This window comes from Salvelinus alpinus, chromosome 16, assembly GCF_045679555.1.
Source record: "Salvelinus alpinus chromosome 16, SLU_Salpinus.1, whole genome shotgun sequence".
NCBI classification, from domain to species: Eukaryota; Metazoa; Chordata; class Actinopteri; order Salmoniformes; family Salmonidae; genus Salvelinus; species Salvelinus alpinus.
Window position 1 is genome coordinate 46,263,059 of NC_092101.1, and position 14,396 is coordinate 46,277,454.

Sequence of the window (14,396 nt, forward strand, 5' to 3'; positions counted from 1 at the left end):
AGATTATAGTGGCTGGTAGATTATAGTGTCTGGTAGATTAGTGGCCAGTAGATTATAGTGGCTGGTAGATTATAGTGTCTGGTAGATTATAGTGGCCGGTAGATTATAGTGTCTGGTAGATTATAGTGGCTGGTAGATTATAGTGGCCGGTAGATTATAGTGGCCGGTAGATTATAGTGTCTGGTAGATTATAGTGTCTGGTAGATTATAGTGGCCGGTAGATTATAGTGGCTGGTAGATAACAAAAAAAAAATCTACCTGCCAGTGCCTGGAAAACAAAAAAGTTTGTTTTAGGCCCTGATTCCACGTCATAATACGTTGACAAATTACAATAATTGAACCAGGGTGTGCCCAGCGGGTGGCTACTGACATATTTGATTTCTGTTCTTAAATCCATTTTTAGAGAGGCTGTGATTTGTGATGTTGTTTTTTGTTGAAGCCATAACCTCTCAAGATAGGAGATGCTTATAAAAACACGATATATTTTGAAGTGTTATGAGACACAGGTCAGAGGGACTGACATCTCTGAAACAAAAACAGTCAAAGATGCCTTTGGCTCCGTAACTCTAAAATAAGACTGGTCCTTGAGGGACGTTTATCCTTGCCTTTTAAATGAAATATTTAATTATACCTGGATCTCTAATCTCAATAGATACCCCTTCCAAAGCAGTATATTACTAGTGAAACATTAAAAAGAGACTGTAGCCCCACGAGTACAGGGTTGTCAACCATTGCTTGACTAAACTTCCTAAAGGACACATATACATATACTACCACCTAGTGGTGAAAAGACATACTGGGTCTGGGACACAAAAACAACATGTAGATTAAACCTAACATTTATCTTTTAATCATCAGATACAGATCAACGAAACTACAATTGACAAAACAAACATAAGTGGGAATATAAACAGCTGACTGACAAGACAAACGTACCCATCAGAGGGTGTACGGATGTAAAAACAAGAAAATGAATCAGTTTACAACCCTTCTCAAACAGCCCATTACAACAACCTTGCTCCTGACCGTGTATATTAGCTATATTTAGTTATTTCAATGTACGTTTTCCACAAGCCAGCCATGGAAATGGGTGACATCTATTGTGTAGGCATAGAAGTGCCGCCATGGATTTCACTCTTTAAGACTTGTAGGGAAAACACTGTCCCCAAATCAGGTTTAAAACTAAATGAAATACATACACACATGCTTCCTAATTTCCCCATTGTCATCTCCAAGCAACCTATCTCCTAGCAACCCATCTCCTAGCAACCCATCTCCTTGTCCAGTTAGAGCAGTGTTCTCCAAGCCTGGTTCTGGAGAGTTACAGCGTGTGCAGACGTTTAGTCCAGCGCCGGCCACTAACACACTTGACTCAACAGGTTTTTGCTCCATCCCTGCACTGCAGACCCTGTAACTCTCCAGGACCAGGGTACTCTGAAGACCCCCGAGTTAAACACTGGCCTCCCCTGGGGGTCCGTCGCTCGACCAGGCACCTCCAGTTAGACGGTGGCCTCTACGTCCTGGGGGTCATCTCCCTCTAGCAGGCTGTAGGACGCATGGCTCTGGAAGGGTCTCTGGAGGGGGTGGGACAGCAGCTTGGCCATGCAGTTGTGGAGCTCGATGGCCGGCCCACACAGAGATACCTCGAAGTGGTAACAGGTGCCTTTAGAGTCCAGGTTACAGAACGATGTGTAGATGTCCTACAGAGAGAAAACACACGCAAGAAATTACAGTTTAAGTGAAAGGATATCTCCTCTAAGTGAAACAGTTGTTCAGGTTTCAGTGATAGAACAGGAAGTGAAGTCGGAAAGTATTCAGAACCCTTGACTTTTTCATTTTTGTTACGTTACGGAATTATTCTAAAATAGATAAAAAAAAAAGAAAATGTTTGATGTTATAAAAAAATTAAAAATAGAAATACCTTATTTACATAAGTATTCAGACCCTTTGCTATGAGACTCAAAATTGAGCTCAGGTGATTGTGTTGAGGCACAATCTAGGGCAAGTGTACCAAAACATTTCTGCAGCATTGAAGGCCCCCCAAAGCACAGTGTCCTCCCTCATTCTTAAATGGAAGAAGTTTGGAACCACCAAGACTCTTCTGAGAGCTGGTCACCCGTCCAAACTGAGCAATCGGGGGAGAAGGGCCTCAGTCAGGGAGGTGACCAAGAACCCAATGGTCACTCTGACAGATGGGAGAACCTTCCAGAAGGACAACCATTTCTGCAGCACTCCACCAATCAGGCCTTTATGGTAGAGTGGAAGCCACTCTTCAGTAAAAGGCACGACAGCCCACTCGGAGTTTGCCAAAAGGCACCTAAAGGACTCACAGACCATGAGAAACAAGATTCTCTGGTCTGATGAAACCAAGATTGAACTTTTTGGTCTGAATGCTAAGTGTCACGTCTGGAGGAAACCTGGCACCATCCCTACGGTGAAGCATGGTGGTGGCAGCATCATGCTGTGGGGATGTTTTTCAGCAGCAGGGACTGGGTGACTAGTCAGGATCGAGGGAAAGATAAACGGATGAAAGTACAGAGAGATCCTTGAATGAAAACCTGCTCCAGAGCGCTCATGACCCTAAGCACACAGCCAAGACAAAGCAGGAATGGCTTCAGGACAATTCTCTGAATTTCCATGAGTGGACCAGCCAGAGCCCGGACTAGAACATCTCTGAAGAGACCTGGAAAAAGCTGTGCAGCAATGTTATTTATTTATTCATTTGCAAAAATGTCTAAAAACCTGTTTTTGCTTTGTCATTATGGGGAATTGTGTGTAGATTGATGAGGGAAAAAACAATTTAAATCAATTTTAGAAAACTGCTGTAACGTAACAAAATGTGGAAAAAGTCAAGGGGTCTGAATACTTTCCGAATACACCGTACATTCAAAAGTATGTGGACACCCCTTCAAATTTGTGGATTTGGCTATTTCAGCCACACCCATTGTTGACAGGTATATAAAATCGAGCACACAGCCATGCAATCTCCATAGACAAACATTGGCAGTAGAATGGCCTTACTGAGAAGCTCAGTGACTTTCAACACGGCACCGTCATAGGATGCCACCTTTCCAACTAGTCAGTTCGTCAAATTTCTGTCCTGCTCAAGCCGTCCCAGTCAACTGTAAGTGCTGTTATTGTGAAGTGGAAATGTCTAGGAGCAACAACGGCTCAGCCGCATAGTGGTAGGCCACACAAGCGCACAGAACGGGACCACCGAGTGCTGAAAAATCGTCTGTCCTCGGTTGCAATACTCACGACAGAGTTCCAAACTGCCTCTGGAAGCAACATCAGCACAAGAACTGTTCGCCGGGAGCTTCATGAAATTTGTTTCCATGGCTGAGTAGCCGCACACAACCCTAAGATCACCATGCGCAATGCCACGCGTCGGCTAGCGTGGTGTAAAGCTCGCCGCCATTGGACTCTGGAACAGTGGAAACGCGTTCTCTTTAATGATGAATCCCTCAATGTGATCAAGACAAAGGAGATGATTATGGACTAGAGGAAAAAGAGGACCAAGCACATTCTCATCGACGGGGCTGTAGTGGAGCAAGTTGAGAGCTTCAAGTTCGTTGGTGTCCACATCACCAACAAACTTACATGGTCCAAGCACACCAAGACAGTTGTGAAGAGGGCACGACAAAACCTATTCCCTCTCAGGAGACTGAAAAGATTTGGCATGGGTCCTCAGATCCTCAAAAGGTTCTACAGCTGCACCATCGAGACCATCCCGACTGGTTGCATCACTGCTTGGTATGGAAACTGCTCGGCCTCCGACCGCAAGGCACTACAGCGGGTAGTGCGTACGACCCAGTACATCACTGGGGCCAAGCTTCCTGCCATCCAGGACCTTTATACCAGGCGGTGTCAGAGGAAGGCCCTAAAAATTGTCAAAGACTCCAGCCACCCTAGTCATAGACTGTTCTCTCTGCTACCGCACGGCAAGCGGTACCGGAGCGCCAAGTCTAGGTCCAAGAGGCTTCTAAACAGCTTCTACCCCCAAGCCATAAGACTCCTGAACATCTAATCAAATGGCTACCCAGACTATTTGCATTGTCCCCCCCTTTTACACCGCTGCTACTCTCTGTTATCATCATCATCTATGCAGTCACTTTAATAACTCTACCTACATGTACATATGACCTTTTTATAGATTTTAAACTGCATTGTTGGTTAGGAGCTCGTAAGTCAGCATTTCACTGTTGTTGTATTCGGCGCATGCAACTAATAACATTTGATTTGATGGATCACGCGTCAACATCTGGCAGTCCAACAGACGAATCTGGGTTTGGTGGATGCCAGGAGAACCCTACCTGCTCCAATGCATAGCACTGCCAACTGTAAAGTTTGGTGGATGATTAATAATGTCTGGGGCTGTTTTTCATGGTTTGGCCTAGGCCCTTTAATTCCAGTGAAGGGAAATCTTAACGCTACATTATAGACAACTCTGTGCCTACAACTTTGTGGCAACAGTTTGGGGAAGGCCCTTTTCCTGTTTCAGCATGACATTGCCCCCGTGCACAAAGCGAGGTCCATACAGAAATGGTTTGTCAAGATCGGTGTGGAAGAACTTGACTGGCCTGCACAGAGCCCTGACCTCAACCCCATCGAGCACCTTTGGGATGAATTGGGATGAATTGGAACACCAACTGTGAGCCAGGCCTAATCGCCCAGCATCAGTGCCCGACCTCACTAATGCTCTTCTGGCTGAATGCAAGTAACTCCCCTCAGCAACGTTCCAACATCTAGTGGAAAGCCTTCCCAGAAGAGTGGAGGCTGTTAGAGCAGCAAAGGGGGGGGACCAACTCCATATTAATGGCCATGATTTTGGAATGAGATGTTCGACGAGCAGGTGTCCACTTACTTTTGGTCATGTAGTGTACATGAGCTGTAAGGTGCCGCTATAAGACGGAATGGAGTTTTTCAGCAGGCATCACAATCTCACATAGTAACATTTCAGAGCTCGGACGAATGTCTGTGCCGCTGTTCTCCTTGAATCCCTCCCTCCCTCTTCTCGACCACTCACCCTCCAGCTGGCCTCATCCCCCTGCTCCTCAGCCCCGTTGTGAAGGTAAACCACATCAAAGAAGAAGTAGGGAGACAGCAGCATGCTCTACAGGATGAGACAAGGACAGTTAGTGTCTCTGTTCAAATAATACCACAAACACTGAAAGAGTTAGGTCTCACCACAGATATAATCAATTTTATTTTTTATTTTTTTATCGCCCAGCATCAGTGTAACACACGTGATACACACAGCTGTACATAATAGTATTCAGTGAAGAGTCAGAGCAGTAGACGTCTGATAAGGTCATTGATACAGTGTTGGTAGAGTAGTAGAGTTAACAGTAGAATGACAGTGTTAGTAGAGTAGTAGAGTTAACAGTAGACAGTGTTGGTAGAGTAGTAGAGTTAACAGTAGACAGTGTTGGTAGAGTAGTAGAGTTAACAGTAGACAGTGTTGGTAGAGTAGTAGAGTTAACAGTAGACAGTGTTGGTATAGTAGTAGAGTTAACAGTAGACAGTGTTGGTAGAGTAGTAGAGTTAACAGTAGACAGTGTTGGTAGAGTAGTAGAGTTAACAGTAGACAGTGTTGGTATAGTAGTAGAGTTAACAGTAGACTGTAGTAGGTTGACAGTGTTGGTATAGTAGTAGAGTTAACAGTAGACAGTGTTGGTATAGTAGTAGAGTTAACAGTAGACTGTAGTAGAATCCTGACTAGAACCCAAAAATGTGATCATATTACTCCAGTGCTAGCCTCCCTACACTGGCTTCCTGTTAAGGCAAGGGCTGATTTCAAGGTTTTACTGTTAACCTACAAAGCATTACATGGGCTTGCTCCTACCTATCTTTCCGATTTGGCCCTGCCGTACATACCTACACGTACACTACGGTCACAAGACGCAGGCCTCCTAATTGTCCCTAGAATTTCTAAGCAAACAGCTGGAGGCAGGGCTTTCTGCTGCTGCTCCAGTTTCAACTGTTCTGCCTGCGGCTATGGAACCCTGACCTGTTCACCGGACGTGCTACCTGTCCCAGACCTGCTGTTTTCAACTCTCTAGAGACAGCAGGAGCGGTAGAGATACTCTTAATGATCGGCTATGAAAAGCCAACTGACATTTACTCATTTACATTTAAGTCATTTAGCAGACGCTCTTATCCAGAGCGACTTACAAATGAGGTGCTGACTTGCTGCACCCTCGACAACCACTGTGATTATTATTATTTGACCATGCTGGTCATTTATGAACATTTGAACATCTTGGCCATGTTCTGTTATAATCTCCACCCGACACAGCCAGAAGAGGACTGGCCACCCCTCATAGCCTGGTTCCTCTCTAGGTTTCTTCCTAGGTTTTGGCCTTTCTAGGGAGTTTTTCCTAGCCACCATGCTTCTACACCTGCATTGCTTGCTGTTTGGGGTTTTAGGCTGGGTTTCTGTACAGCACTTTGAGATATCAGCTGATGTACGAAGGGCTTTATAAACACATTTGATTTGAAAATTTGATTTAGTAGTTTGACAGTGTTGGTATAGTAGTAGAGTTAACAGTAGACAGTAGTAGGTTGACAGTGTTGGTATAGTAGTAGAGTTAACAGTAGACTAGTAGGCTGATAGTGTTGGTAGAGTAGTAGAGTTAACAGTTGACAGTGTTGGTAGAGTAGTAGAGTTAACAGTAGACAGTAGTAGGCTGATACAGTGGTGGTCCAGTATTGTCCCTTACATTGACAGCGTCTGAGGGACTGAACTGCAGCTGTCCAGCGTGTCTACTGTAGATGAGGAGAGTCCTGACTACAAACGGAGGGGGGATGGTCTGGATGTTGTCCATGAGAGGAAGATCTATCTTCTGACGGCTACACGGACAGCAGAGGATACAGGACAACAGTTACGACCACAGCAGAGGATACAGGACAACAGTTACGACCACAGCAGAGGATACAGGACAACAGTTACAACCACAGCAGAGGATACAGGACAACAGTTACGACCACAGCAGAGGATACAGGACAACAGTTACGACCACAGCAGAGGATACAGGACAACAGTTACGACCACAGCAGAGGATACAGGACAACAGTTACGACCACAGCAGAGGATACAGGACAACAGTTACGACCACAGCAGAGGATACAGGACAACAGTTAACCACAGCAGAAGGGAAAAGTAGAGAAGTGAATAAAGGAGGAAGTGATGTAACTTACATAACACTAAGAAGATCCTGTAGATCTGGTGAAGGACATTAAGGAGACAACTTCCTGTATGTTTATCCCCAACAGTAATACAATACCACACTAGACTACAGGCTCAATGGCTTGTTGTTGTTGTGACAGAGGAAGGATACTGAAGGTTTCACACACGTTGGTGTCCAGGTCATAGAGACAGCTGCACAGTTCCCTGGGGTCAGAGGTGAAACCTGACAGCTAAGAGAGAGCGACACACACACATGCATACGGAAAGGATGGAATAGAATTAGACTCAAATTGGAAATACAGCACCATGTGATAACTGAGCATAATAACAACGGTTTGGTTGTGGCCTTCAGGAAAAATACATTTACTTAAAGTGAATGGGCCAACAAGACTCACCCACAAGGCATCGTCATTAACAACCACCAGGGCAAACTCATGGCGCTTGTCAATCTTGTGTTTTGTTCTCACAAACATCTCAATCATCTTCTGGGAAATATTGAGAGCGTTGGTTTTGGATCTGAAGGGAGAGGATTCAGAACTTTAGAGAGTGGCCACTTCACGTGTCGTCAAGCAGATAGAGATATGGTGCGGCAGGTAGCCTAGTGGTTAGAGCGTTGGTCTTGGATCTGAAGGGAAAGGATTCAGAACTTTAGAGAGTGGCCACTTCACGTGTCGTCAAGCAGATAGAGATATGGTGCGGCAGGTAGCCTAGTGGTTAGAGCGTTGGTTTTGGATCTGAAGGGAGAGGATTCAGAACTTTAGAGAGTGGCCACTTCACGTGTCGTCAAGCAGATAAGAGATATGGTGCGGCAGGTAGCCTAGTGGTTAGAGCGTTGGTCTTGGATCTGAAGGGAGAGGATTCAGAACTTTAGAGAGTGGCCACTTCACGTGTCGTCAAGCAGATAAGAGATATGGTGCGGCAGGTAGCCTAGTGGTTAGAGCGTTGGTTTTGGATCTGAAGGGAGAGGATTCAGAACTTTAGAGAGTGGCCACTTCACGTGTCGTCAAGCAGATAGAGATATGGTGCGGCAGGTAGCCTAGTGGTTAGAGCGTTGGTTTTGGATCTGAAGGGAGAGGATTCAGAACTTTAGAGAGTGGCCACTTCACGTGTCGTCAAGCAGATAAGAGATATGGTGCGGCAGGTAGCCTAGTGGTTAGAGCGTTGGTCTTGGATCTGAAGGGAGAGGATTCAGAACTTTAGAGAGTGGCCACTTCACGTGTCGTCAAGCAGATAAGAGATATGGTGCGGCAGGTAGCCTAGTGGTTAGAGCGTTGGTTTTGGATCTGAAGGGAGAGGATTCAGAACTTTAGAGAGTGGCCACTTCACGTGTCGTCAAGCAGATAGAGATATGGTGCGGCAGGTAGCCTAGTGGTTAGAGCGTTGGTTTTGGATCTGAAGGGAGAGGATTCAGAACTTTAGAGAGTGGCCACTTCACGTGTCGTCAAGCAGATAAGAGATATGGTGCGGCAGGTAGCCTAGTGGTTAGAGCGTTGGTCTTGGATCTGAAGGGAAAGGATTCAGAACTTTAGAGAGTGGCCACTTCACGTGTCGTCAAGCAGATAGAGATATGGTGCGGCAGGTAGCCTAGTGGTTAGAGCGTTGGTCTTGGATCTGAAGGGAGAGGATTCAGAACTTTAGAGAGTGGCCACTTCACGTGTCGTCAAGCAGATAAGAGATATGGTGCGGCAGGTAGCCTAGTGGTTAGAGCGTTGGTTTTGGATCTGAAGGGAGAGGATTCAGAACTTTAGAGAGTGGCCACTTCACGTGTCGTCAAGCAGATAGAGATATGGTGCGGCAGGTAGCCTAGTGGTTAGAGCGTTGGTTTTGGATCTGAAGGGAGAGGATTCAGAACTTTAGAGAGTGGCCACTTCACGTGTCGTCAAGCAGATAAGAGATATGGTGCGGCAGGTAGCCTAGTGGTTAGAGCGTTGGTCTTGGATCTGAAGGGAAAGGATTCAGAACTTTAGAGAGTGGCCACTTCACGTGTCGTCAAGCAGATAAGAGATATGGTGCGGCAGGTAGCCTAGTGGTTAGAGCGTTGGTCTTGGATCTGAAGGGAGAGGGGAAAGGATTCAGAACTTTAGAGAGTGGCCACTTCACGTGTCGTCAAGCAGATAGAGATATGGTGCGGCAGGTAGCCTAGTGGTTAGAGCGTTGGTTTTGGATCTGAAGGGAGAGGATTCAGAACTTTAGAGAGTGGCCACTTCACGTGTCGTCAAGCAGATAAGAGATATGGTGCGGCAGGTAGCCTAGTGGTTAGAGCGTTGGTCTTGGATCTGAAGGGAGAGGATTCAGAACTTTAGAGAGTGGCCACTTCACGTGTCGTCAAGCAGATAAGAGATATGGTGCGGCAGGTAGCCTAGTGGTTAGAGCGTTGGTCTTGGATCTGAAGGGAGAGGATTCAGAACTTTAGAGAGTGGCCACTTCACGTGTCGTCAAGCAGATAAGAGATATGGTGCGGCAGGTAGCCTAGTGGTTAGAGCGTTGGTCTTGGATCTGAAGGGAAAGGATTCAGAACTTTAGAGAGTGGCCACTTCACGTGTCGTCAAGCAGATAAGAGATATGGTGCGGCAGGTAGCCTAGTGGTTAGAGCGTTGGTCTTGGATCTGAAGGGAGAGGATTCAGAACTTTAGAGAGTGGCCACTTCACGTGTCGTCAAGCAGATAAGAGATATGGTGCGGCAGGTAGCCTAGTGGTTAGAGCGTTGGTCTTGGATCTGAAGGGAGAGGGAAAGGATTCAGAACTTTAGAGAGTGGCCACTTCACGTGTCGTCAAGCAGATAGAGATATGGTGCGGCAGGTAGCCTAGTGGTTAGAGCGTTGGTCTTGGATCTGAAGGGAGAGGATTCAGAACTTTAGAGAGTGGCCACTTCACGTGTCGTCAAGCAGATAAGAGATATGGTGCGGCAGGTAGCCTAGTGGTTAGAGCGTTGGTCTTGGATCTGAAGGGAGAGGATTCAGAACTTTAGAGAGTGGCCACTTCACGTGTCGTCAAGCAGATAGAGATATGGTGCGGCAGGTAGCCTAGTGGTTAGAGCGTTGGTCTTGGATCTGAAGGGAGAGGATTCAGAACTTTAGAGAGTGGCCACTTCACGTGTCGTCAAGCAGATAAGAGATATGGTGCGGCAGGTAGCCTAGTGGTTAGAGCGTTGGTCTTGGATCTGAAGGGAAAGGATTCAGAACTTTAGAGAGTGGCCACTTCACGTGTCGTCAAGCAGATAGAGATATGGTGCGGCAGGTAGCCTAGTGGTTAGAGCGTTGGTTTTGGATCTGAAGGGAGAGGATTCAGAACTTTAGAGAGTGGCCACTTCACGTGTCGTCAAGCAGATAAGAGATATGGTGCGGCAGGTAGCCTAGTGGTTAGAGCGTTGGTCTTGGATCTGAAGGGAGAGGATTCAGAACTTTAGAGAGTGGCCACTTCACGTGTCGTCAAGCAGATAGAGATATGGTGCGGCAGGTAGCCTAGTGGTTAGAGCGTTGGTCTTGGATCTGAAGGGAGAGGATTCAGAACTTTAGAGAGTGGCCACTTCACGTGTCGTCAAGCAGATAGAGATATGGTGCGGCAGGTAGCCTAGTGGTTAGAGCGTTGGTCTTGGATCTGAAGGGAGAGGATTCAGAACTTTAGAGAGTGGCCACTTCACGTGTCGTCAAGCAGATAAGAGATATGGTGCGGCAGGTAGCCTAGTGGTTAGAGCGTTGGTCTTGGATCTGAAGGGAAAGGATTCAGAACTTTAGAGAGTGGCCACTTCACGTGTCGTCAAGCAGATAGAGATATGGTGCGGCAGGTAGCCTAGTGGTTAGAGCGTTGGTTTTGGATCTGAAGGGAGAGGATTCAGAACTTTAGAGAGTGGCCACTTCACGTGTCGTCAAGCAGATAGAGATATGGTGCGGCAGGTAGCCTAGTGGTTAGAGCATTGGGCAGGTAGCCTAGTGGTTAGAGCGTTGGTCTTGGATCTGAAGGGAGAGGATTCAGAACTTTAGAGAGTGGCCACTTCACGTGTCGTCAAGCAGATAGAGATATGGTGCGGCAGGTAGCCTAGTGGTTAGAGCGTTGGGCAGGTAGCCTAGTGGTTAGAGCGTTGGGCAGGTAGCCTAGTGATTAGAGCGTTGGGCAGGTAGCCTAGTGATTAGAGCGTTGGGCAGGTAGCCTAGTGGTTAGAGCGTTGGGCAGGTAGCCTAGTGGTTAGAGCGTTGGGCAGGTAGCCTAGTGATTAGAGCGTTGGGCAGGTAGCCTAGTGGTTAGAGCGTTGGGCAGGTAGCCTAGTGGTTAGAGCGTTGGGCAGGTAGCCTAGTGGTTAGAGCGTTGGGCAGGTAGCCTAGTGGTTAGAGCGTTGGGTAGGTAGCCTAGTGGTTAGAGCGTTGGGCAGGTAGCCTAATGGTTAGAGCGTTGGGCAGGTAGCCTAGTGGTTAGAGCATTGGGCAGGTAACCTAGTGGTTAGAGCGTTGGGTAGGTAGCCTAGTGGTTAGAGCGTTGGGCAGGTAGCCTAATGGTTAGAGCGTTGGGCAGGTAGCCTAGTGGTTAGAACGTTGGGCAGGTAGCCTAGTGGTTAGAGCGTTGGGCAGGTAGCCTAGTGGTTAGAGCGTTGGGTAGGTAGCCTAGTGGTTAGAGCGTTGGGTAGGTAGCCTAGTGGTTAGAGCGTTGGGCAGGTAGCCTAGTGGTTAGAGCGTTGGGCAGGTAGCCTAGTGGTTAGAGCGTTGGGCAGGTAGCCTAGTGGTTAGAGCGTTGGGCAGGTAGCCTAGTGGTTAGAGCGTTGGGCAGGTAGCCTAGTGGTTAGAGCGTTGGGCAGGTAGCCTAGTGGTTAGAGCGTTGGGCAGGTAGCCTAGTGGTTAGAGCGTTGGGCCAGTAACCGACAAGTTGCTTGATCGAATCCCCGAGCTGACAAGGTAAAAATCTGTCGTTCTGCCCCTGAACAAGGCAGTTAACCCACTGTTCCTAGGCTGTCATTGTAAATAAAAATTTGTTCTTAACTGACTTGCCTAGTTAAATAAAGGTTAAATTAAAAATGTAAATATGCCAACAAGACCAGAAGTAGAACTCACCCATTGAAGGACTCCAGCTTTTGTGATGACATCTCTTCAGAGAGATCCAAACAGATGATCTGTCATGATAAAAAATATAGGATTACAATCTTATAACAACATGGTCTGAGCCAATCCCTTTGCACGTCCTTTCATCTAGCCTAAATCCCAGGAGTGAACTTCCTTAGCCTAATATCTCTCACAATGACATCCCTTTGATCTCATTCCGTTTCTAGTCATCAACAATACAGGATCACGCACCACTTTCTCTGGACAGTTGACGCGGGGTGCTCGTAGCTGGAACTCTGCCGTGGGAGGGATGGGGGGCACCAGAGGGGGAGGAGCCTGGGTGGGTTTGGGCCTGTCCTTGGCCACTGGCGTGGGGGTGGGCAGGCCTACTATGGCATTGACCGTAGCTGCCACTATAGGGGCTACGGTCTGGGCTGTGGTGGCAGAGATTGTGGTGGTGGTGGAGCTAGGAGGACTGTCGCTGGTCGAGGCCTCCCCCTCTCCCTCCACTCGGCTGCCCACTGCAGGCTGCGGGGTGCTGGGGTTGCTGTTGCCTAGGCTACCAGTGCTGCTGCGCCTGTCCTCTGCACCCTCCGGGTTTGAGCGTGTTCTGGGCCGCAGCTCCACTGGTCGCTCCTCTCCGTCTGCTGGGCCGGGCTGTGGGGTCTCCATGGATACTGGTTGCTGCGGGGATATATCATCACATCACATATTTCAGTTATTCATTTATTTGAAAGGTTATTTGATGGAAACAGATTAGCTTAAAATATGGACACAATGAATGACACGTGTGATGCATCCGTGTGGGTTAGTGCTCTCCGGGATCCTTGAGACGTCCCTAAAGCCTAACTCCTACTCTAATCGTTTTAAAATGTCAACTTCAATGGGGTGACGTCCCAAGGAAACTGTTTAGACATTAATCCGAGTGATGCAGTGGCTGGCCTGCTACTGGATTTGGTGCTGGGGGGAGAGGTTATATATTTGGCCTGTGGCCCTAGTGCGAGTGTCGGGAACCAGGGCGCATCCTCTAGTCTAGACGTCCACAACCATTTCTCAGAAATCCTCTCGGCTGTCAGGGGGCCAAATGAATCCCCCCAGAAAAAGAAGAAAAAAACGATGCCAGGAGCAAAGATGCCAGGAGCAGGCAGTCAGTGACGCAGCAGCCAGCCTCTCGAAAGCAACAGTGAATCAAATAGCAGTTCCCTTTTCCCTGTACAACCGTTTCCGGACAGGGCAAAATGTGAGCCTAATCTCAAAAACAGCGCGAGAGGCTGCATATTGAACACATACAGGGGATGAATCAAGATGAATCCATAGCTAGCAAACCAGCTAGCTAAATACTGGAACTAGCGATGTAAATGAACACAATCAAGACACCGGCTCAGGCAGCTGGCTGGCTAGCTAACGTTAGCAATCTCAGCATCGAAACTAAAGCATAGATATGCGTAAACATAGTTAGATTTAAAACGCCAACTTACATTTTTTTCCAGGAAATACCTCGGCTATACGTCTATAAAACGAAGAAAACGAATGAAATATAGTTCATATTTCGCTAACTATTTGTTGTGTACGGCCATCTTCCTGGCCGGAAGGATGTCAATCAGGAATTCCGGCAGCGGGGAATTGTGGTTATTGTAGTCCAAATATTAAATTGTCCTGTAAAATCATATAATACTGTATGTAATCAGATACATTGTTGCTAATATTATGTCAATGGGTCCACTTATTTTCAGCAAACAAGTAACTTCCCCTTTATATGATGACACAATTCAAGTAAATAATGAAGCAACTTGAAGTTTATTAGTTAATATTTTTTATTTAACCAGGTAGGCCAGTTGAGAACAACTTCTCATTTACAACTGCGACCTGGCCAAGATAAAGCAAAGCAGTGCGACACAAACAACACAGAGTTACACATGGTATAAACAAACGTACAGTCAATAAGACAATAGAAAAATCTATATACAGTGTGTACAAATGTAGTAAGATTAGGGAGGTAAGGCAATAAATAGGCCATAGTGACAAAATAAATACAACTTAGCAATTAAACACTGGAGTGTTCATAAACATGAAGTGGACTTGGAAGCGCATTAAGAAGGATTACCAACCATATCGTCACTCAAATGCTTAGCTTCTGAAAGTGGGCATCTCAACTGAGATAGAAACACAGTATAAAATCA

At 46.7% G+C, this 14,396-nt stretch overlaps 1 protein-coding gene across 1 annotated transcript; it reads right to left on the bottom strand.

The window, feature by feature from the left end:
- Positions 1-827: 827 nt before the first annotated feature.
- Positions 828-13,828, bottom strand: babam1 (BRISC and BRCA1 A complex member 1). The gene is made up of 9 exons (XM_071346404.1): positions 13,695-13,828; positions 12,469-12,900; positions 12,229-12,287; positions 7,585-7,705; positions 7,341-7,419; positions 7,201-7,225; positions 6,723-6,852; positions 5,027-5,113; positions 828-1,700 (listed from the first exon to the last, which is right to left on the bottom strand). Exons 2-9 carry the CDS (start codon positions 12,886-12,888, stop codon positions 1,500-1,502), a joined length of 1,122 nt encoding a protein of 373 aa, XP_071202505.1. The 5' UTR covers positions 12,889-12,900; positions 13,695-13,828; the 3' UTR covers positions 828-1,499.
- Between the last annotated feature and the right edge of the window lie 568 nt (positions 13,829-14,396).

Coding starts and splice junctions, on each gene's coding strand:
- babam1 (XM_071346404.1), bottom strand. CDS start 12,888: ATGGAGACCCCACAGCCCGGCCCAGCAGACGGAGAGGAGCGACCAGTG. Junction 7,706..12,228: donor AAGCTGGAGTCCTTCAATGG/GTGAGTTCTACT, acceptor CTCTCCCTTCAG/ATCCAAAACCAACGCTCTCA. Junction 7,226..7,340: donor CAACGTGTGTGAAACCTTCA/GTATCCTTCCTC, acceptor GTCCTTCACCAG/ATCTACAGGATCTTCTTAGT.